The sequence below is a fragment of the Oncorhynchus clarkii genome, chromosome 9 (assembly GCF_045791955.1).
Source record: "Oncorhynchus clarkii lewisi isolate Uvic-CL-2024 chromosome 9, UVic_Ocla_1.0, whole genome shotgun sequence".
NCBI lineage: Eukaryota > Metazoa > Chordata > Actinopteri > Salmoniformes > Salmonidae > Oncorhynchus > Oncorhynchus clarkii.
This window is the reverse complement of record NC_092155.1, coordinates 61,998,888-62,024,081: the sequence shown is the minus strand read 5'-3', so window position 1 is coordinate 62,024,081 and position 25,194 is coordinate 61,998,888. Positions and strand designations below refer to the sequence as shown.

General features: G+C 41.2%; 1 protein-coding gene across 1 annotated transcript; it reads right to left on the bottom strand.

Annotated features, from left to right (window-relative positions):
• On the bottom strand, positions 1 to 18,775 carry LOC139416715 (CD63 antigen-like). The gene is made up of 8 exons (XM_071165710.1): positions 18,654 to 18,775; positions 17,388 to 17,473; positions 6,636 to 6,824; positions 3,989 to 4,063; positions 3,747 to 3,845; positions 2,406 to 2,552; positions 2,172 to 2,255; positions 1 to 580 (listed from the first exon to the last, which is right to left on the bottom strand). Exons 2-8 carry the CDS (start codon positions 17,451 to 17,453, stop codon positions 515 to 517), a joined length of 726 nt encoding a protein of 241 aa, XP_071021811.1. The 5' UTR covers positions 17,454 to 17,473; positions 18,654 to 18,775; the 3' UTR covers positions 1 to 514.
• Positions 18,776 to 25,194: the final 6,419 nt, after the last annotated feature.

Here is a 25,194-nt window from a genome sequence, read left to right as displayed (position 1 = left end):
AACATTACAGGGATCTTTTATTTCAGCTCATGAAAACACTTTACATGTTGCGTTTATTTTTGTTCAGTGTAGATTCAGTGAAGAGCCACAAAGAATGTTCCACTTGGACAACACTAGAGCGCATCGGAGTCAATCAACAAAGGTGAAACATTAACTGAAATCTTTAATGTGAATCAGCAAGAACATTAGACTAGAATGTATTTATCAGAAAAAGTATTGAGTAGAAAAATGTTGATAAAATCAAGGTTAAAAATGTGAGTCAACAAAAACAAGTGCAAACTCCAATTTCAGAATGCTGCTCTATTTAAATACATAATTTTCTCAAAATGACTCAACATTGATATTCTTGGCAGGTTACATGTTGGCCTCAATGCAAAGTCACCTGTTATGTGTTTACATTGAGAATAAGAAATTTGTAAAGAAATGACAGATGTTACTCTCAATCACAAATATTGGAACATAATTTGACATAAGAGAGCAGCGGACTGAGCCACTCCCCTCATTGGCAGAATGATCACATGACTTCGTAGCCACTGCGAATGCCCCTCATCAACATACAGGCGAATATGATGCCCATGATCTGAAAACACACAAAATCAGTTAGAAAACATAGTATAATATATATTAAATAAATAAAAGTGCCTTCGGAAAGTATTCAGACACCTTGACTTTTCCCACTTTGTTACATTACAGCCTTATTCGAAAATGAATTAAATATAACCATTTCCTCAGCAATCAACATTACACCAGAATGACAAAGTTAAAACAGGTATAGAAATTTTAGCAAAATTTACTCAAAACAAAAAACATACCAAATTTACATAAGTATTCAGACCCTTGCTATGAAATTCAAAATTGCATCCTGTTTCCATTGATCAACTTTGAGATGTTTTTACAACTTGATTATATTTATTATGGATCCCCATTAGCTGCTGCCAAGGCTGCAGCTATGTGTTGCAGCCTTGGAATTGTCCATAGAGTTCAGAGACTGGTTTGTGTCGAGGCACAGATCTGGGGACGGGTACCAAAATAATTCTGCAGCATGGGTCCCAAGAGCAGTGGCATCCATCATTCTTAAATGGAAGAAGTTTGGAACCACCAACTCTTCCTAGAGCTGGCCGCCGGCCAAACTGAGCAATCGGAGGAGAAAGGCCTTGGTCAGGGAGGTGACCAGGAACCCGATGGTCACTGACAGAGCTTTTGAGTTCTTCTGTGGAGATGGGAGAACCTACCAGAAGGACAACCATCTCTGCAGCACTCCACCAATCAAGTCTTTATGATAGAGGGCGGAAGAGACTCCTCACTGAAAAGGCACATGACAGCCCACTTGGGGTTTGCCAAAAGGCACCTAAAGACTCAGACCATGAGAAACAAGATTCTCTGGTCTGATGGAACCAAGATTGAACTCTTTGGCCTGAATGCCAAGCGTCACGTCTGGAGGAAACCTGGCACCATCCCTACGGTGAAGTATGGTGGTGGATCATCATGCTGTGGGGATGTTTTTCAGCAACAGGGACTGGGAGACTAGTCAGGATCGAGGGAAAGATGAACAGAGCAAAGTACAGAGAGATCCTTGATGAAAACCTGCTCCAGAGTAGACTTGGGGCAAAGGGTCACCTAACAGGACAACGACCCTAAGCACACAGCCAAAACGTAGGAGTGGCTTTGGGACAAGTCTCTGAATGTCCTTGAGTGGCCCAGCCAGAGCACGGACTTGAACCCAATCAAACATCTAGAGACAAGAAAATAGTTGTGCAGCAACACTCCCCATCCAACCTGACAGAGCTTGAGGGGATCAGCAGAGAAGAATGGGAGAAATCTGCCCAAATACAGGTGTGCCAAGCTTGTAGAGTCACACCCAAGACTGTAATCGCTGCCAAAGGTGCTTCAACAAAGTACTGAGTAAAGGGTCTGAATACTTATGTAAATGTGATCAGTTTTGTATTGGCTATATATTAAAAACATGAAAAAATAAGTTTTTGCTTTGTCATTATGGGGTAGTGTGTGTAGATTGAGGAATAAGGCTGTACCCTAACAAAATGTTGAAAAAGTCATGTGGTCTGAATATGTTCCGAAGGCACTGTGTGTGTGTTGAACTAGCATCTACAATCTATGCGTCTTCTGAGCCCAGGATGTGTGTGCAAATGTATATGCTTTGTGTTTGTTCCTACCTGCAGGAAAGCGATCACCAGTGCCGCTACAATGACCCACATGATGTTCTTCTTCAACAGCTCCTCCACAACAGTCTGACACCCCTAGATAGCAATCAGAGAAAATGTCATTCCCAACTCCAATACACTGTTCTGGAGGTCTTTTTGCTTGGATGAATTTGTGTTTTTATTTCACGCAAACTAAACAAATCACGCAAAAAAACTAAACAAATCAACCACTGGGTTGAACCTTACCATCTGGTGCACCTTACTTGAATCCTCCATGGCCCCCTGACCACAGCCAGCGGTGTCATTGACACAGCAGGAGTCTGGCACAGAGTTTGTGCCAGGCCCAAAGTTGCCTCTCCAATCAGTGGCGTTGATCACTCCACAGCATTTCAGCTGGATGAAGAACAGCAAGAAGGTTGAGAATGAGTTTGAACATGAAAGGTATACAGGGAAAGCCAGATAGAGGAAGAGACAACAGCAAAATTAGGTAGTAAGGTTAGTAAGTTCAACAGGGGAAACAGACCGGATCAGGCCAGGATATTCCTCAATGTCAACAGAAGATAAAGACAAGATAAACATCGTGGCATAGTAGACACACTAACAAGATAGTCATGTTACACGAGGTGCCAAATTAAACAAATAAAGTAAGACACACAGAATGCAAACTCTTCACATTACGACAAATGTAAGATGCAGGATCGAGTGCAGTAAAATGTCTAGATTTGCAGTAGTGTGTTGCAACTCCCCTGAAGGTGGCGTCACAAGTGTCAGTAAGCAGGTTTCCATCCAACTTTTTTTATGCGAGTAAAGTACGTTGGCGCAACAATTTTTTTTTAATGACAGTCCTGATGGAAACATTTGTCGGTAAACTTTCCAAACGTCGACAAAACGTTAAAATGAATTAGCACGAAATATAAGTGGAAAGGCTTTAATGTGGAAATATTTATATAACCATCAATTCGAAGTAAACTTGGAGTCATGCGATGACATTTGTGGTCCTCCAACTATGACTCGTTGGGAAAGCATGCAGTTTATTCAGCTACAGATGAAATAAGTTACGATGAACTTCACAGGGTGGTGAATGTGCAATGTGATGAGCTTGATGCTCCTTTCCAATAAATATTGAGGGTCTTATTCTGGTGATCGTCGATGCTTGGCTGTCATTTGACAAACAAAAACACTTGTGCGTAATAATCTCATGTAGGCTATAACCACACTACATGCCAGCTGTTGGCTAGAGCACAGGTGCCAATACCAGAGTGGGCACAAACATTGTGAAGAAAATATCAGTAGAGTTGAAAATGTGATGGAAACCCATTGAACCTTTTTATTTTGGGGAATTTAACCGCAAAATGTATTTTTATGTGCACTACGTCCTCACGCACAGCCTTTTATCTGCAACAAGTCAATTTGATGGAAACATCTCTGGTATAAAAGTGCGTACATTGTCATTATGCAGATTTTTGAATATTCGCATGAAAACCAATCTCCAATTGGATGGAAAACTAGCTAGTGTATGTCAATTGTTTCTTTTGTTCCAAAGTATATAGATCTAGCATCTACCAATACTTAATGGTTGATACCAACATCAATCTGCAGGTTATCCAGGGCCTTCTGGAATTCGTCGGTGCCGTTGCTGTATTTGGTGACCATGTCATTGAGACGCTCATGGACAATGACTGTCAGCTAAATAAAGAAAAACATGGTTAACTTGTGTAATTACAAAATTAAGTTGATAGGTGTAGACTGTACATACGTTACAGTATAGATAATTAGACATGTAAAAAAGAGGGAAAAAAAGAAGCTGCCTGAAATACGAGTATACTCACGTTGCCTCTGAAGACATATCCAGCGATGGCCGCACCAATCTCCGTGATAATGATCAGACCCAGAAGGAGAGAGAACTTGGGAGAAAATATACAAATGAAAAATATTAGCTATTTTTGGAAGATTAAAGGATTTAAACAAATAAGCAATGGTGTTGAGGTCAGTGCTCTGTTCAGGCCAGTCAAATTATTGCACACCAAATCTCAACAAACCATTTCTGTACGGATCTCTTTGTGCACGGGGGTATTGTCATGCTGAAACCGGAACGGGCATTCCCCGAACTGTTGCCAAAAAGTTAAAAGCACAGAATTGTCTAGGATGTAATTTTATGCTGTATCGTTGATTTCCCTTCACTGGAACTAAGGGGCTTAGCCCGAACCATGAAACAGCCCCAGACCATTATTCCTCCTACATTTGGCACTATGCATTGTAGCGTTCTCTTGCCTTCCGCCAAACCCAGATTTGTCTGTCGGACTGCCAGATGGTGAAGTGTGATTTAACACTCCAGAGAACGCGATTCCACTGCTCCAGAGTCCAATGGCTTTGAGCTTTACACCACTCCAGCCGATGCTTGGCATTGTGCATGGTCATCTTAGGCTTGTGTGCAGCTGCTCGGTCATGGAAACACATTAAATGGCTTCCTTTTTTTTGTATTTTTATGAAGCTCCCCCTCAGTTATCGTGCTGACATTGCTTCCAGAGGCAGTTTGGAACTCTGTAGTGAGTGTTGCAACGGAGGACAGCTGTAACCGAGGACAAGAACTAACAGTTGGCCAGGGCAGCTCTAGCAGGGCAGAAATTTTACCAAACTGACTTGTTGGAAAGGTGGCGTCCTATAAAAAAGGTGAGCTCGAGTAGGGCCATTCTACTGCCAATGTTTGTCTATGGAGATTGCATGACGGTGTGCTCGATTTTTTACACCTGTCAGCAACGGGTGTGGCTGAAGTAGCAGACGTCATGTACTTTTCATGTACAAAATCAATTTTATCGTCTTTATGGAACAAAAAATATATTGACTAGACTAAATGTTGCCTAGATGCATTGTCAGGCTACTTTTTCAAAACAAGATCAAACGTATGTGGACATAGGGTTGTTACGGTGACCGTATTACCGCCACACCGGCGTTCACAAGTCATGATGGCAGTCAAATTCCATGTGACGGTTTAGTCAAGGTAATAGGCTTTTCCAAGCAAAGGTACTTAGCACTCTACGGTCCCTCTAATTTTATTATTTAACAAGGCAAGTCAGTTAAGAACAAATTCTTATTTACAGTGACGACCTACCAGGGAAAAGTGGGTTAACTGCCTTGTTCAGGGGCAGAATGACAGATTTTTTTTACCTTGTCAGCTCAGGGATTCGATCTAGCAACCTTTCGGTTACTGGCCCAACACTCTAACCACTAGGCTACCCTGCTGTCCCTAATCACTCTGACATTAATGCAAAGGTATTTGAAAATCATGAAAGCCCATGAGCTCATGTTGAGCAACATCTCTATAGGCTATATAATTGCGTGAGAAAGAGTTGACTGCGTCAAGGTTCGTATCACTGGTAGCCTGTGAGAAGGACCCGATCACGTGACGGGCATTGGCTAATAAGTATTGAGAAATCTGAGAGAACCATGCGAGTGAGGTGCTTCGGAACACGCAGACGGGAGAAGGGAATTATGATTATATTCAGCACAAGGGCACAACAGCCACAGGCCGCAAAAGGCGGAGGGTCGTTACATCCTCACAAAGGGGATGCCGCATTATCAAGTGCTTGTCAAAATTGTCAATGAGAGTGATGAAATGTGTACAGCCTGCACAAAAAAAAGCAGAGCACCTTTTTTCAAAACAGTCACATCATGCAGCCTGACAATGATTTGAAAATCTAAAACATATAGCCCGGCGTTTTTATCACAACTAAAGTTAGAAAAATCTCTAAATTAAGCATACCTGTCGCTTTGTTAACCCCTCATCATTTGGAGAAAGTATGCTTCCTATTTTATTCAGCTATGTTCAATTATATTCTTCATTACTATAAAATGCCACAGAATTATAAGCAAATCTCGTCTGCCAAATTAACTAGTGTAGCCCACAGCCAAATGGCATAGCCAGATCAGGGCCTAACATAAGGACAAATCAGAGTACGCTATTCTGTTCTGAAATAGACTACATTTTCTTCATATAAAGTTTCTTTAGACCTGTCTGAAATAAATGGATTTATTGTGAAGGTGTAGGCTATGTTACATGGATTCATTAGACTTAAAAAATGTAGATGTTCCTATGGTCTGCAGGCTGTGTGGAGAAGCCAGGAGATGCTAAATGTGTTTGTTAATTAACAGTCAATTACTGTGAGACCAGCAGTTATTTGCTTGATAAATCACCAGCCGACATAATTGAATGACCGCCACAGCCCTATGTGGACACAAGATCAAACGTGTATACAACACTTTGTTTGGAATATCATGGTGACCACTATGCAGCAGTTCTACTGCATAGAGGTTATATCATGGTGACCACTATGCAGCAGTTCTACTGCATAGAGGTTATATCATGGTGACCACTATGCAGCAGTTCTACTGCATAGAGGTTATATCATGGTGACCACTATGCAGCAGTTCTACTGCATAGAGGTTATATCATGCGTGTCATGTTACACGTGAACATACCATGGTGACCATGCAGTAGCTCTCCTTCCAGGCTCCACAGCAGCCGAAAAAGGCAATGAAGAAGACAACGACCCCCACCACAATGAGGACAATGGGGGCTGACGAGGCTGAGACATTATTGATCACTACGGTGTTGTGGACAGCCACCTGAACCAAGACTCCCAGAACTATTAGAGTTAGACCACACAGCTAGAGAGAAAGAAACAGAGAGATGGAGTACATGATTAGAAGTCACAAATGTACATCTTCACACGGTTTTCTACAACATAACAGATATTCAAACGTTTTGAAATATGTATGTGAATAGGATCCTAGTCTAAACCAAAGCATGTGAAGACAATTTCATAATCTGTACAACTGAATTATACATTTGTTATTGTAAGAGGCCATAATTTTAAAATGGCAAGAAAGTACTAAAGTGCATGTAAGACTAATGTACATCAGATCCTGGCTTAACCCAGTCTCAATCAAAAGATGTTTCAGGTCCTGTAATGAGTTCAGAATAGCATTCAGACCCAGAGCAACTTCTAGTAACCCCTTGTCACTCAGGAATGCTGGAACCAGTCAGGTTGCTGGGTCCTAAATTAGCATTCAAATGTCCTTGATCCATATTAGTTCACAAACGAGAAAATACTTTGAGGTAACCATGTAGTCACATTTGCTGCATCTTTACTTTAAAAGAGATGGTAGTCATTTGAAAATTAGTACTTAGTCCTCCCCCCATTTGAAGAGAAGTATTTGGCCAAATTCAAAGTCAAAACCTTAGTATTTGGTCCCATATTCCTAGCATGCAATGACTACATCAAGCTTGTGACTCTACAAACTTGTTGGATGCATTTCCAGTTTGTTTTTCATATTGTGCTTTGCTCAATAGGAACTGAATGTTGAATAATGTGTAATTTGAGTCACAATCGTGGATGCTACCATTATGGATAATCATTCATTAAAGTTGTGATCAAAGATACAGGAGGAAGAACCCAACAAAAATCTACTTCTTCCCACAATGGCAGGTCAGTTCTGTGAAGTCATTGCCATATATATATATAATTTTTATCTAGGTACATCCAGCCCCCACTTTGGTCCCTTCATCATTGGTAACCTCAATGTAAATACTTGACATGGGTTATGATTAGGATTATTCGCTGCCTGGTTTCTATATAGTGGAGAGGTAGGTGCACAGACACACAAACACGATAACACAGGAGAGAGTGGCCATGAAACTAAATGTAGGCCTACATGTCAATACAAATGTTTTTTTTAAATGTTATAATAGAACATCACTCACTAAGATTATCATGTAAAAATAAAATGAACTGTGTGCTATTAAAACACCCAAAAATAACGAGGGAAATCTCCCTCTCAATTTAAGGGGCTCTCTTGGCATGGGAAGCATATGTTTACATTGCTAAAGCAAGTGAAATAGATTTTTTTTTAAATGTTTTACAGTAAACATTACTCAAAAGTTCCAAAAGAATAAAAGACAATTCAAATGTAATGTCTATCTATATACAGTGTTGTAATGATGTACAAATATAGGTTGCATTTACAATGGTGTTTGTTCTTCACTGGTTGCCCTTTTCACATCCTGCTGTGATTGTGGGATTTCACCCAATAGATATGGGAGGTTATTTGAGCTGGAGTTGTTTTCAAATTCTTTGTAGGTCTGTGTAATCTGAGGGAAGTGTGTTTCTCTAATATGGTCATACATTTGGCAGGATTTTAGGAAGTGCAACTCAATTTCCACCTCATTTTGTGGGCAGTGTGCACATAGGCTGTCTTCCCTTGAGAGCCAGGTCTGTCTTCAGCAGCCTCTCTCAATAACAAGGCTATGCTCAGAGTCTGTACACAAAGATTTCCTCAATTTTGGGTCAGTCACAGTGGTCAGGCATTCTGCCACTGTGTACTCCATTTAGGGCCAAATAGCATTCTAGTTTGCGCTGTTTTTTTGTAAATTCTTTCCAATGCAATGTGTCAAGTAATTACCTTTCAGTTCTCTCATGATTTGGTTGGGTCTAATTGTGTTGCTGTCCTGGGGCTCTGTTTGTGAAGAGCCCCAGGACCAGCTTGCTTAGGGGGCTCTTCTCCAGGTTAATTTCTCTGTAGGTTATGGAAGGTTTGGGAATCGCTTTCTTTTAGGTGATTGTAGAATTTAACTGCTTTTTTCTGGATTTTTATCATTAGCGGGTATCGGCCTAATTCTGCTCTGCATGCATTATTTGGTGTTCTAAATTGTACGCAGAGGATATTTTTGCTGAAAATTGCAGCCTCAATTTGGTGTTTGTCCCATTTTGTGAATTTGATGAGCAGACCCCAGACCTCAACCATAAAGGGCAATGGGTTCCATAACTGATTCAAGTATTTTTAGCCAGATTCTAAACGGTATGTCGAATTTTATGTTTCTTTTGATGGCATAGAAGCCCCTTCTTGCATTCTCTCAGATTTTTCACAGCTTGGTGGAAGGTAGCTGTGGCGCTGTGTGTAGGCTGAGGTATGTATAGTTTGTGTGCTCTTAGGACAATGGTGTCTAGATGTAATTGGTATTCGTGGTCCTGGCAACTGGACCCTTTTTGAAACACTGCTGTTTTTGTGAGATTTACTGTCAGGGCCCAGGTCTGACAAGATCTGCACAGAATATCTAGGTGCTGCTGTACACCGTCCTTGGTTGGAGACAGGATCATCAGCAAATAGTAGACATTTGACTTCAGATTCTAGTACGATAAGCCCGGGTGCTGCAGACTGTTCTAGTTCCCTCGCCAATTCGTTGAGATATATATATATATTGAAGAGGGTGGGTGTTAAGTTGCATCCCTGTCTCACACCCTGTCCCCATGGAAAAAAATTACAATTTTAACCGCACACTTGTTGTTTGTGGGCTCCCGAGTGGCACAGTGGTCTAAGGCACTCCATTTCAGTTCTAGAGACGTCACTACAGACCCTGGTTTGATTCCAGGCTGTAACACAACCGGCTGTGATTGGGAGTCCCATATGAGGGTGCACAATTGACCCCACGTCGTCCGGGCTAGGCAGTCATTGTAAATAAGAATTTGTACTTAACTGACTGGCCTAGCTAAATAAAATAAATTGTGTACATGGATTTAATAATGTTGTATGTTTTTACCACCCAACACCACATTCCATCAATTTGTATAGCCCTAATGCCAAATTGAGTCGAAAGCTTTTTTGAAATCAACAAAGCATAAGAACACTTTGTCTTTGGTTTGTTTGTCAATTATGGTGTGCAAGGTGAATACGTGGTCTGTTGTACAGTAATTTGGTAAAAAGCCAATTTGACATTTGCTCAGTACATTGTTTTCACTGAGGAAATGTACGAGTCAGCTGTTAATGATCACGCAGAGGATTTTTCCAAGGTTGCTGTTGACGTATATCCCATGGTAGTTATTGGGGTCAAATTTGTCTCCACTTTCGTGGATTGGGTGATCAGTCCTTGGTTCCAGATAGAGGAATATGCCAGAGCTGAGGATGTTAAGAGTTTAAATATAGCCAAGTGGAATTTGTAGTCTGTCCATTTTATCATTTAATTTAGGATACCATCAACACCACAGGCATTTTTGGATTGGAGGGTTTGCATTTTGTCCTGTAGTTCATTCAATGTAATTGCAGAATCCAGTGGGTTCCGGGAGCATAATACAGTTGAAATCAGAAGTTTACATAAACTAGTTTGAATGACACCAACTGAAGTGTTTCAACCACTCCACACATTTCTTAACTTCTTGTGGCTGGGGGGCAGTATTGAGTAGCTCCCCAGTCTCAGTTGCGAATATATGCATATTATTAGTATTGGATAGAAAACACTAAAAAGTTTCCAAAACTGTCAAAATATTGTCTGTGAGTATAACAGAACTGATATTGCAGGCGAAACCCTGAGGAAAATCAAAACAGGAAGTGGCTTCTATTTTGAAAACGCCATGTTCCATAGCCGCCGTTGCTCCATTTAAAGGGATATCAACCAGATTCCTTTTCCTATCGCTTCCTCAAGGTGTCAGTCTTTAGACAGTTTCAGGCTTTTAATTTTGAAAAATGAGCGAGAAAGATAACATCGCGTCATTGTATGGCCGGGTGCCAGCAGCCTTTTGTATGCGTAACAGAGTTTGGGCAGCCATGGCCTTTCCCTCTCCGACTGAAAAAGACAGTTGCGGTTGATATATTATCAATGATATATTTTAAAAACAACCTGGGGATTGATTATTAAAAATGTGGACATTACGGATACATACCATTTGGAATTTGTCTATGTTGTCGTGACCGCTCTTTCCTGTGGATTTCTGAACATAACGCGCCAAACAAACTGAGGTATTTTGGATATAAAAATAATATTTTTGGAACAAAAGGAACATTTGTGTAACTGGGAGTCTCGTGAGTGAAAACATCCGAAGATCAAAGGTAAACGATTAATTTGATTGCTTTTCTGATTTGTGACCAAGCTACTTGATGCTAGGTGTACATAATGTTTTGTCGAGCGATCGATAAATTTACACAAACGCTTGTTTGCTTTCGCTGTAAAGCATCTTTTCAAAATCTGACACGACAGGTGGATTAACAAAAGGCTAAGCTGTGTTTTGCTATATTGCACTTGTGATTTCATGAATATAAATATTTTTAGTAATATTATATGCAATTCAGCGGTTGTTGATGACAATTATCCCGTTAACGGGATGGCAGCCATAAGAAGTTAACAAACTATAGTTTTGGCAAGTCGGTTAGGACATCTACTTCGTGCATGACAAGTAATTTTTCCAACAATTGTTTACAGACAGATTATTTCACTGTATCACAATTCCAGTGGGTCAGAAGTTGACTGTGCCTATAAACCGCTTGGAATATTCCAGAAAATTATGTCATGGCTTCAGAAGCTTCTGATAAATGATGTCAATTAGCCTGAGTCAATTGGAGGTGTACCTGTGGATGTATTTCAAAGCCTACCTTCAAACTCAGTGCCTCTTTGCTTGACATCATCGGAAATTCAAAAGAAAATCAACCAAGACCTTTTTTTGACGTAGACTGCCACAAAAAGAGTAGACCTCCACAAGTCTGGTTCATCCTTGGGAGCAATTTCCAAACGCCTGAAGGTACCACGTTCATTTGTACAAACAATAGTACGCAAATTTAAACACCATGAGACCCCGCAGACGTTATACCGCTCAGCAAGGAGACACATTGTCACCTAGAAATGAACGTACTTTAGTGCGAAAGGTACAAATCAATCCCAGAACAACAGCAAAAGACCTTGTGAAGATGCTGGAGGAAACGGGTACAAAAGTATCTATATCCACAGTAAAACGAGTCCTATATCGACAACCTGAAAGGCCGCTCAGCAAGGATGAAGCCTCTGTTCCAAAACCACCATAAAAAAGCCAGACTACGGTTTGCAACTACACTTGGGGATAAAGACCGTACTTTTTGGAGAAATGTCCTCTGGTCTGATGAAACAAAAGTAGACCTGTTTGGCCATAATGACCATCGTTATGTTTGGAGGAAAAAGGGGGAGGCTTGCAAGCCAAAGAACACCATCCCAACCGTGAAGCACGTGGGTGGCAGCATCATGCTGTGGGGGTGCTTTGCTGCAGGAGGGACTGGTGCACTTCACAGAATTGATGGCATCATGAGGCAGGAAAATTCTGTGGATATATTGAAGCAACATCTCAAGACATCAGTGAAAGCTTGGTCGCAAATGGGTGTTCCAAATGGACAATGACACCAAGCATACTTCCTAAGTTGTGGCAAAATGGCTTAAGGACAACAAAGGCAATGCATTGGAGTGGCCATCACAAAGCCCTGACCTCAACCCTATAGAAAATCTGTGGACAGAACTGAAAAAGCATGCGCGAGCAAGGAGGTCTACAAACCTGACTCAGTTACACCAGCTCGGTCAGGAGGAATGGGCCAAAATTGCCCCAACTTATTATGGGAAGCTTGTGGAAGGCTACCTGAAACATTTGACCCAAGTTAAACAATTTAAAGGCAATGCTACCAAATACTATTTGAGTGCATGTAAACTTCTGACCTACTGGGAATGTGATTAAAGAAATAAAAAAATAACTCTTATTATTCTGACATTTCACATCTTAAAATAAAAGTGGTGATCCTAACTGACCTAAGACAGGGAATATTTTCTTCCGGTCAGCGTTATATCGGACAAAAACTTCAAAAAGTGATATTACCGGTCAAAAGAAACATTTCACACTAAGTACAGAATCAATCATTAGGATGTTTAACATATAGCTTCAATCAAGTTCCAACGTGAGTATTCCTTCTTGTCTCCGTGAGCAATGGAACGCAAGTGACTACCATGAGGAAAAAATGCAATCACAAAATGGCTGCTTGATGGACATTGATATATTCTGCTCTCATTCACTCCCACAACAACATAGAAGCCTCATTATAATGTATATTGATGGTTGACATCTAGTGGAACCCCTAGGCAGTGCAACATCATTCATATCTCAAGGGGATTTCATTGGGGACTCTGGTGAATACATACAAGCTCAGATTTCTGAATTCCTGTTTTGATTTCAACTCAGGATTATGCCTGCCAATATGAGTTATGCTCACAGACATCATTCAAACAGTTTTAGAAACTTCAGAGTGTTTTCTATCCAATACTAATATGCAAATATTAGCAACTATGACTGAGGAGCAGGCCGTTTGATATGGACACTTTTCATCCAAGCTACTCAAGACTGCCCCTGCAGCCATAAAAAGTTAAATGTATTTGGCAAAGGTGTATGTAAACTTCCAACTTCAACTGTAGTTGATTCTAAGATTTGTATTTGATCGTGTATACGTTTTTGCTGTTCTTTGGTTATAGAGCCACAAAGACTGGAGAAGTTGTTTATCCATACACCTCCATTTTGGATAGATGAATGTTTTCCAATTTTCCCAGAAGTGGTTAGAGTCTAGGAATTCTTCAATTACATTGAGCTGATTTCTGACGTGCTGTTCCTTCTTTTCCGTACTGTATTTCTGTATTGTTTTAGTGATTGACCATAGTTAAGAAGTAGGCTCAGGTTCTGTCTCCCCGCTTTTGGTTGGATAGGTTTCTCAATTGCTTACTTAGGTTTTTCCATTCTTCATCATTGTTAATTTTCTTCGGTTTTCTATTTGAGATTTTTAGATTTGATAGGGAAGCTGAGAGGTCAAATATACTGTTTAGGTTTTCTACTGCCAAGTTTCTACCTTCCTTATTACAGTGAAATATTTTGCTCAGGAAATTGTCTTGAATGGATTGAATGTTGTTTGGTAGATTTCCACATTACTTTCCTTCCATCTATAGCATTTCTTAATATTATTCAGTTCATTTGGTGTTGATGCTGCATGATTGAGCAGAGCTCTGTTCAAGTAGTAGTGTGATTTTGCTATGTTCTGATAGAGCATTCAATTCAGTCAGTCCACTGACACCCCTAAGAGACTCTGGGTTGAGGTCAGTGAAAGTAGATGAGCTATAGGTGTACCTACCATAGGAGGCCCCAACGAAGCCTACCATTGACTATGTACATGCCTTCTCTCAAGAAGAGAGAAGACCCAGAATTAGTCTGGAAATCTACACAGTAAGGGATTAGACCAGCGATCTTAACTTTTCACACGAACGCTTTGTATCAGTGAACAAGTCACATGATATTGTCATAACACTGAAATGGTCACAAGACTCAGATTCCACTTTTAGCCTCTGATTCTCTCTCCTCCTCCCCACCACACCCCCTTTCTCCTTTACACACATGATATTGGGATTACTCCGAATAACACACATGGACATTTCCTATGGCAGGATATGGACTTGTTCAATATCCTGAGATATGAAGAGAGAAAATAGGATGTTGCATGGTGACAAATACATTGCATGTGTTCTCAGCACATTCAATAGATTAAGCTATATTGATTCCAGATATGCTTCTCTTGGCAGAGGTCCATATCCGGATCTTGATATGCTGATTTTAAGATGGCGCGAATAGGTTGGCTGACGTTTTACATGCTCCTAACCAACTTCTATTTTGTTGGTTGTTTTTTTGCGTTATTTGTAACTTATTTTGAACATAATGTTGCTGCTACCGTCTCTTATGACCGTAAATAACCTCTGGACATCAGAACAGCGATTACTCACCACAAACTGGAATATGCTTTTTCCTTTAACAAGTCCAATGAGAAGGATATACTGCCTTCCCGGGAACAGGTCCAAATCCCCATCATTTGCCTTCTAAGAATCCGTAGGAGAGCGAGTAAACTCCCACTGCCATCCGTTCTAAATGGCTAACAAGCAATCATTGGAAAATAAAATGTATTACAATTATCCTACCAAGGGGGCATTAAAAACTGTAATATCTTACGTTTCACCGAGTCGTTGCTGAACGACAACACGGATAATATAGAGCTGGCGGGATTTTCCATGCACCGGCAGAACAGAGATGCTACGTCTGGTAAACCAATAACAGCTGGTGCGCGATGTCTAATATTAAAGAAGTCTCAGGGTATTGCTCGCCTGAGGTAGAGTACACTATGGTAAGCTGTAGACGACGCTATCTATATTATTCGTAGCCGTCTATTTACCACCACAGCCCGATGCTGGCACTAAGACCGCACTCAACCAACTCGATAAGGCCATAAGGAGTACCTCAACGCCATTGGATGAATTCCGCAACTTACTCCAGCAAAACAGTCCGGTTGCATCTGCGTCATCTGACCACTTACGTATTGAGTGTCACTGGTACTTCCTGCTTTAGTTTTCGCTTGTAAGCAGGAATCAGGAGGATAGAATTATGGTCCGATTTGCAGGGGAGAGCTTTGTATGTATGCATGTATGGAGAAAATATGGTTGTTTTTTCTCCCTCTGGTTGCACATGTGACATGCTGGTAACTGATATAAGTATATCTGCATAGGAGTGCCACTTTTCTTGTTTGCTTATGGCCTTATCGAGTTGGTTGAGTACCACCTCAGTCATCGACTCGACTTCATCAATAAATGCATCAATGACATCGTCCCCACAGTGACTGTACGTACATATTCCAACCAGAAGCCATGGATTACAGGTAACAGCCGCATCGAGCTAAAGGCAAAAGCTGCCACTTTCAAGGAGCCGGATACTAATCCGGACGCTTATAAGAAATCCCACTATGCCCTCAGACGAACCATAAAACAAGCAAAGCGTCAAGACCGTATTAAAATTGAGTCCTTTTCATATGTGGCAGGGCTTGAAAACTATGATGGACTACAAAGGGAAACCCAGACGTGAGCTGTCCAGTGACAAGCAACACCAAAGCATGCACGAGAGCATCAGCTGTTCTGGATGACTCATAACGCTCTCGGTAGCCGATGTGAGCAAGACCTTTAAAAACAGGTCAACATGCACAAAGCCGGATTACCAGGACGTGTACTCAAAGCATGCGCGGACCAACTGGCAAATGTCTTCACTGACATTTTCAACCTCTCCCTGACAGAATCTGCAAAATCTACGTTTCAAGCAGACCACCCTAATCCCTGTGGCCAAGGAAGCAAATGTAACCTGCCTAAATTATTACAGCCCCATAGCACTTACGTTGGTAGCCATGAAGTGTTTTGAAAGGCTGACAAAAGCATCCTCCTGGATACCCTAGACCCACACCAGATTCACAGATGACGCAATCTCACTGGACATAAGGAACACCTATGTGAGAATACTGTTCATTGACGACACCACATAGCTCATCACTAAGCTAAGGACCCTGGGACTAAACACCTCCCTCTGCAACTGGATCCTGGACTTCCTGATGGGCCGGCCCCAGGTAGTAAGGGTAGGCAACAACACGTCTGCCATGCTGATCCTCAACACTGGGGCCCCTCAGCGGTGTGTACTTAGTCCCCTCCTGTACTCCATTCACAACTTTGTGGCCAAACACGACTCCAACACCATCATTAGCCTCTCTAGGGTATGTGGGACGCTAGCGTCCCATCTGGCCAACATCCAGTGAGATTGCAGAGCGCCAAATTCAAATACAGAAATGCTCATTATAAAAATTAAGAAAACAAAACATATTTTACATAGGTTTAAAGATGAACTTCTTGTGAATCCAACCACGGTGTCGTGTCTTTGGCTATGCCGGATTAAGTGATATGACATGCTATTCTATCAAATAATTTCTCCATAATTAATATTACCCGACTGAGCTAATCATGTAAATGTAATTAACTAGAGAGTCGTGCACCACAAAATAATATTTACAGAGCTGTTATCTTCCGAATAAACTCTTAAAGACCTAGTAATAGCTTACATCAATAGCAGTCAATATTAATTGTCATCTTAATTCAGTCTCATCTGATGAAAGTTGATGGTTGATGGCCCCATCAACTTTCAGAATTAGTCAAATCTCCCTCAGTTTTATTCTGTTACAAAGATTTGGTATCTGTACAGTTCTTCCTGTAAATGTGTTTTTGTAAAAATGTTCAGTGGAAATTATTAAAAGTAGTCCAAGTGCATAGAGTTATTTGGTTTGTTAAACTCTGAAATCCAGGGGTTTTGTTTGGTATCAGATTTGTCAATGAAAAATGTATCTCAGCGTAACCATGTAATTGTTCTGCAGCAGTTTGAGGAACTGAACTCCCTGAATTACTTCTGAGATGTGTTAACCAAGTGTCAGAGGCATTTCACAATCAATCCAGATGCTGAGCTGTATTAGAGCCACAAGTTAACACTTAACAGACCTCACAGGACAGAAGCAGCACATCCTAGCCAGTCGGGATTCCAAACTTCCATCTGCATTACTCACCCAGAAGATGAAGTTGAAAAAGAAGAGTAGGTACTTCACACATTTCATTCCCCCCTCAACACCCATGGTTAGTCCGTATCAAGTCCCTGGATCAACACAAAGAAAAATCCATTTGAACCAGAGGCATTAAATAACTTTATTACAAATAGTGTGATATAGTTTCAGGTTATCGCTTGTTGCTGCATCGTCTAGGCCTAGTGTGTTTAGCTCGGCTCACATTTTATTGTGTCAATGGTGACAGAAAACTGGCATGGTATGCTGAGAATATGTACGAATGAAAGGAAAATATTGACGGGTAGGCCAGTAATCAGTTGATGTAAAAACATTTTTTTAAAGAGTGTCAGTCAATGAAAGGAATCAGTTGATGTGTGGGGGAACATTTTAATTGTCACCTGAGGCAAAAGTGAGTCAACACACATAAGAACATATAGAAACCGTCCAGTAAAATATTACTCATAAATTCACAAGGGTGTGATGTCTGATCAACAGTTGAGAATCACAGGCTTGCTGACAGTGAAAGGCCTTTTTCCGCATCAGATTAACACATTTGTTTCAAGAGTTTAGTGCGCAACACTATATGCGTTCAAATCTGGGGTAAATGTAATCTCATTGGATTTCATTAGGCAACATGAAAAATCCCCTGTTTTGTGCTCGATTAGCATCCAGAATGGTCTGTAATAAAAGGCTATGGTTCATAAAAATAATGTTGGTTCTAATAGTGGGTGACAGGTTCATAAAAATATATTATTATTTTTTGCTTTCCTGTTTCAGATAAATTCAATTCACATCTAATTATCTGCATTAGCTATGTAGGCCTGCTATTAATTAATATGACAAATGGACACAAAATAACAATGGGGGAAAAACAATAGATATTGGAACGATTACTACGTGAGAAGCCATATAGCATTTTGACTGAAAGTTTACTTTACAAGACTGCGACATCCATTGCTCGCCACAGCAGTGAACCACCAACCACACAACAAAACACACCGGGGCAGGGGATACGAAGTTTACTATTGTTGTAGCCAAATTTGATTTGTTGTACAGTTTTTGTAGCTAAATTCAATTACTACTAAGTAACCGTAAAGACAGAAGGTTATTTATTATATTAGGCTTCAATCTTAGTTCAACGTGTCGATTGCGCATTCTCGAAACGAACCTCTATTTACGCTCGTACCTTCTTTTTTTAATTTAATTTCATAATGACTATAGGCTACAACGTTAACCAAAACAATATATGGATTAAATAGGAGTACTATTTACCTTTTTCCCAACAAGAAAATAGTAGAGGCGTCAAAGTAATTCGAGGCGATGGTTGAAATGTGGAAACAAACTGGTGAAGTAAGCGACGCAATCCTTCGTTTTATAAGCCCCTCCCTCTCTACGTCTGATCCAGCAATCGTTAACATGATCATGGACAAGCCAATATTCACTTTCATCTACAGTACACCAACACACATTAGCAGTTATCAGTTGAGCGGAGCCTGTACTCTTTCAAGGTGAAGCACTATTTATTTCAGATGCATTAATCTGAAATATTTATTTTAGTTCAATGCAGATAGCCCGGTAAGCAATGTTCGGGAGCACTTATTGGTCGGCCCAATTTAGGTAGTATGTACATTAATGTATAGTTAAATTGACTATGCATATATGATATATGATCATTACTGCGACGTGGGTAAGGAAGAGTGTTTTGAAAACTGATGTTAACCTTTTCTTGTTATATCCTTTTTTAGCAAGACATATTTTCCAAATGTTGGGGAGTGGCAATCTTTACCAAGGATCACCTTCAGTGCTTGGTTGTCTCCACCAAGTCTGTCCCCAAACAATTTGATTTGCTGGTTTTAAATATTACAATTTCAAATAGATATTTGACTGTTGCTGGGTGCTATCGTCCTCCATCAGCACCCGCCTGTACCCTACCTGCCCTAAAGCTCTCTCCTGGCCCCTTACACTAAGTCTGAATTTGTCCTGCTAGGTGACCTAAACTAGGACATGCTTAAACCACCTGACCAAGTCCTAAAGCAATGGGACTTCCTATAGCTCAGGCAGTAGGAAGCTCTCTCATCCATTTATATGCAGATGATAGTCTTATACTCAGCTGGCCCCTCCCCAGATTTTGTTTTAAATGCTTTTACAACAAAGCTTTCCAACAAGCTACCCTTGACCCTGTTCTGAACACCTCCAAAACAAAAGTTATGTGGTTTGGTAAGAAGAATGCCCCTCTCCCCACAGGTGTGATTATTACCTCTGAGGGTTTAGAGGTTGGGGTAGTCACCTCATACAAGTAGTTGGGAGTATGGCTAGATCAGGGGTGTCAAAGTCAAATGGACGGAGGGCCAAATAAAAAAATCAGCTACAAGACGAGGGCCGGACTGTTCGAATGTTCATTGAAAAATTTTTAAATGACGCATATAGTCTAGTGAACCTAATTGAACCTACTGAAAACCTAACAAATATATTACAATATGATCAGATAAATAAAGCAATATTTTCTTATGGCTCTGTCAGTAATCTTTAATTTTCAACAGACACAAAAGACAAATTTCCTTTATATAAATATCCCCATAACATGAACATTAAATGAAAGAAACCGGTATTCAAGGCACCATCAGTAGACTATATTTTCTATTTTAGCAAAAGTGGGCTAAATTTACTTCAAAGAAAAAACAATAATAGCAATTTTCTATCATCCACTCAACTGAAATATTTTTAAAATATAATTGGATTGAAATACAAAAAAATAAAGTGCAAAAATCTATTAATCAAAAACAACACTTTGTTTAAGGAGAAGTAACATGCAGTGAAAACAAATATTAAATTTTAACTTTTAAACTTGAACTGAGTAAAAACTCTAAATATGTGATTGCACAGTAATGTTCACTTGTTTGAGGTTGAGGGTGATACTTGGTGGTGTCCCATCTTTTCCACAAGTTCATCAATGTTCGGGGTAAGGCTCTGAGCTGAAGAAATCCTCAGAATTGAGTGGAGGTGTTCAGCAGTAAGTCGACTTCTGTGTGATGTTTTGTTCAGGTTCATCAAAGAAAACAGTTGTTCACACAGGTATGTGCTGCCAAACATAGACAACGTTTGAGCAGCCTGGATGCGCAGCTGGGGCATTGTGCCGGGGAGGAAACGGGCAAACTCCGCAGCACCCACTGCCGCATATTTTTCCCTCAGTGCATCATTGCATTGGAGGTCAATCAACTCCATTTGGAGGTTTGGTGGTGAGCTTTCCACGTCAACAGCAAATGGGTTACCGAGCAGTTCCAACCTGCTTTTTTGTGCTTCAAAGTCAGCAAATCGGCGTCGAAAGTCAGTGGTAAGCATACCTATTTTATCAGCCAACTGTGTGCTCGGGAACGCACTGGTAGAGAGCTTCTCTTTCATGGTCTGGCAGCTGGGAAAGTGGCTCAAATTTTCTTTCCGCATCTGCGTCTCCCACAGAGTCAGTTTGGTTTTAAATGCCTTCACTGTACTGTACATATCAGAGATGACACGATCCCGACCCTGCAGCTGCAAGTTTATTGCATTCAGATGACTCGTAATGTCACACAGAAAAGCCATTTCACACAGAAACATTTCGTCTCGGAGTTGTGTTGTGTCTTTCCCTTTGCTGTCCAAGAATAGACAAATCTCCTCACGAAGCTCGAAACATCTTTGAAGCACCTTTCCCTGGCTTAGCCATCGCACCTCTGTGTGATAAGGCAAATCACCATGCTCCGTTTCTAACTCCGTCAGAAATGCCTTGAACTGGCGGTGATTCAAACCTTTGGCTCTGATAAAGTTAACTGTGCGCGTGATGATGCTCATTACATGCTCCATTTTCAAGGCTTTACCGCACAACGCTTCCTGGTGTATGATACAATGATAAGCTGTCAGCTCACCTGTCGCGTTTTCCTCTTGCATCTTTTCCCGTATCTTCGCCACCAGTCCGCTCCTGTGTCCACACATCGTAGGTGCTCCGTCGGTTGTCAAACCCACGAGTTTTTCCCAAGGCAGCTCCATCTCATTTACACATCTTGACACCTCTTCATACAAATCATGCCCCGTAGTTGTGCCATGCATAGGACGTAAAGCCAAAAACTCCTCTGTCACGCTTAGGCTGGAGTCCACTCCGCGGATGAAAATTGACAACTGGGCAATGTCAGAAATGTCGGTGCTCTCATCCACAGCCAAGGAATATGCAATAAAATCTTTTCCCTTTTTCACAAGCTGCTCTTTTAGATTGATGGACAACTGGTCTACTCTCTCGGCAATGGTGTTTCTGCTCAGACTCACATTTAAAAAGAGTTGCCTTTTTTCTGGGCAAACTTCGTCACAAACTTTAATCATGCAGTTTTTGATGAAATCCCCCTCCGTAAATGGCCGGGCTGATTTAGCGATCTCTTCTGCCAAAATAAAACTGGCCTTGACAGCAGCCTGGCCTTGTGATTTGGCTTTTTTGAACAGAGCCTGTCGAGATTTGAGGCCTCGTTTTAATTCCTCTGCCTTTTGTAGCCTTTGTTCCATGTCCATATTCTTGTTTTTGTCCGCGTGTTTCGTTTCATAATGTCGTCTCAGATTATACTCTTTCAGTACCGCCACACTTTCTCCACACAGAAGACACACAGGTTTTCCAGCTACCTTCGTGAACATATACTCCGACTCCCACCTTGTTTGAAACCCCCGGTTCTCAGTATCCACCTTCCGTTTTGCCATTTTTGATGGGTATCTGAAAGTTAATTTTACTGTGATGCTGACGACTGCTGTGCCAATAAATATTGAAATGAAGCAGCCTACTGCTCGGTGCGTCACCTTTGCATTGTGGGAAATGTAGTATTGGTGCGTGTAAAAGATCTGCGGGCTGCCGGCTTGCTGCGGGCCGGTTCTAATAATAAATCAAGATCATCCCAGGGGCCGTAAAAAACCTTCTTACGGGCCGGATGTGGCCCGCGGGCCTTGACTCTGACATATGTGGGCTAGATGGTACACTGTCCTTCTCTCAGCACATATCAAAGCTACAGGCTAAAGTTAAATCTAGACTTGGTTTCCTCTATCGTAATCGCTCCTCTTTCACCCCAGCTGCCAAACTAACCCTGATTCAGATGACCATCCTACCCATGCTAGATTACAGAGACATAATTTATAGATCGGCAGGTAAGGGAGCTCTCGAGCGACGAGATGTTCTTCACCATTCGGTCATCAGATTTGCCACCAATATAAACAGTTGAACTAAGCCAGTGGTTCTTAACCTGGGTTCGATCGAACCCCAGGGGTTCGGCGAGTCAGTCTCAGGGATTCGGCGGAGGTCAAGACACACATCCGACTCATATGATTCGTGATGACACGCCCCGCTTGGCCATCATTGGCTGCAGGTGATCACGCTACATCGCTTGGCCTATCTGTGCTGCAGGGAATTTGGTGCGCTCAGTAGTCGACTTGTGACTGTTGTGATGGTACGTCTTGTGATTTCTTAATATTTTAATCCCTTCATACTTACTATGTTGAGCAAAAAAAGAAAGTGGTCGGACAAATATGTACAATATGGATTCACATGTATAACGAACGGAATGTGATGGGAGTCAGCGTCCTAACTGCCTGATTTGCAATGCCAATTTGAGCAATTCTAGTCTAGCACCGACAAAACTAAGAGAACACTTCCTTAAGCTGCATATGGAGATGGAAAATACAAGAACACAACGCTCGCTGAATTCAAGGTGAAGAGAGCCAGATTCGATGAAAAGGCTACTCTGCCTGTTCTCGGCTTTGTACCCATCAACAAACCGATCCTCACAGCATCGTACGAAGTTTCTTACCTGATCGCAAAGCAGGGCAAACCACACACCATTGGTGAAACACTCATAAAACCAGCTGTGTTGAAAATGGCGAATATCATGCTGGGAAAAGAGGCTGAAGTTAAGTTATCCCAAATTCCTCTTTCAAATGACACCATCAGCGACAGAATAGAGGACATGAGCAAAGACATCTTGGCTCAAGTAGTTGCAGATCTGATTTCAAGCCCGGCAAAATTCAGCCTTCAACTCGACAGACCACAGACGTTTCCAATCTAAGCCAGCTTGCTGTATTCGTGCGCTATGTGAAAGACGACGTGATAAAGGAAGATTTTTTATTTTGTAAGCCTCTTACAACAACAACTAAGACAGCCGATGTGAAGAAACTTGTGGATGACTTCTTCAAAGACAACAATCTTTCGTGGGATATGGTTTCTGCAGTTTGTTCGGATGGAGCTCCAGTCATGCTGGGAAGAAAGTCTGGTTTGGGTGCGCTAGTGAAAGCCGATGCACCACACATCATTGTTATGCATTGTATTCTGCACAGGCATGCGTTGGCAACAAAAACCTTGCCTCCAAAACTGGCAGAACTATTAAAAATGGTAGTGGAATGCGTGAACTATGTGCAAACTAGTGCTCTGAGGCACTGCATCTTCAGTGAGCTGTGTAAAGAAATGGGCTCTGAATTTGAGGTACTTCTGTACCATTCTAACGTTCGGTGGTTATCCCGGGGACAGGTGCTGAATCGTGTTTTTGCCGTGTGTGTGGAATTAGCCCTGTTTTTGCAAGAGCACCGACATTGTCATGCAGATTGCTTCAAAAATTCTGAGTTCATTCTCATTTTAGCGTACATGGCTGATGTCTTCGCAGCTCTCAATCATCTCAATCAAAAGATGCAGGGCGGTGGAGTCAACATCATCGAAGCGGAGGAAAACCTGAAGGCTTTTCAAAAAAAGCTACCACTATGGAAACGATGAACAGAGAACGATAACTTCGCAAACTTTCCCCTGCTGGACGACTGTGTAAGTAAGATCGAAGATGTATCTGGAATCGGAGACATTTCTGTACCCGCGGAACTGAAGCAAGCAATTGCCACGCACTTAGATGAGCTTGCAAAGTCTCTCGACGGATACTTCCCTACAAGATAGTCATATCCAGCATGGGTGAGACAGCCATTCACGTTTAGTGTTGAGACAAAAGATGTCAATGATGAATACCTCGGTGAAATCATTGAAATTCAGCAGAGCCAGGTTCAACAGCAACTCTTCAGAACAACAACGCTTTCAACGTTTTGGTGTCAACAAATGGTGACGTACCCTGTTATTGCTAAGAAAGCTCTGGAGATCTTCACACTGTTTGTTACAACATATCTTTGCGAGCAATCCTTTTCGAGGAAGCTGGACATAAAAACGAAGAAAAGGAACAGACTTTGTTGCGAAAATGACATGAGAGTGGCACTTGCCAAGGTGAAGCCGCACATTTCTGAACTGGTCTCTGAAAGGCAACAGCAGAAGTCACACTGATTTGCAGTAAATATTCATTATGTTTTTGTTTTTGTGTGAAAATCATGTTTTGATGATTTTGTTCTTTGAACACAGTGATGTTGATGCACGGTTCATTTTGTGCACCTGTAAAATATATACCTATGTTTTGAATTTGAAAAAAAACATATTTTATTTTTCCAATTAAGAAGGGTTCGGTGAATGCGCATATGAAACTGGTGGGGTTCAGTACCTCCAACAAGGTTAAGAACCACTGAACTAAGCTCATGAGAAATTTATAAGCTATATTCTTCAAGAATCAAAGTGTACATATAATAAATGTTTAAATCCTAAAAGGGAATACCTAGTTAGTTGCACAACTGCATTTAGTCTTCCACATTTGACCAAACCCCTCTGAATCAGAGAGGTGCGGGGTGCTGCCTTAATCAACATCATCCGTGCCCAGGGAAGCAGTTAACCGCTAGGCTAATGGCATCTTTTTGTAGGCACTAACTCCGCCATGGTTCGTTGGACAAGATCTATAGAGAA

Bases quoted from the DNA above. Each gene is read 5' to 3' on its own strand.
- LOC139416715 (XM_071165710.1), bottom strand. From the start codon at position 17,453: ATGGGTGTTGAGGGGGGAATGAAATGTGTGAAGTACCTACTCTTCTTT. The intron at 2,256-2,405 runs GTAAGGTTCAAC...ATTGCTATCTAG, and splicing joins CAAGTAAGGTGCACCAGATG to GGGTGTCAGACTGTTGTGGA. The intron at 581-2,171 runs GTAGGAACAAAC...GTGTGTTTTCAG, and splicing joins TGGTGATCGCTTTCCTGCAG to ATCATGGGCATCATATTCGC.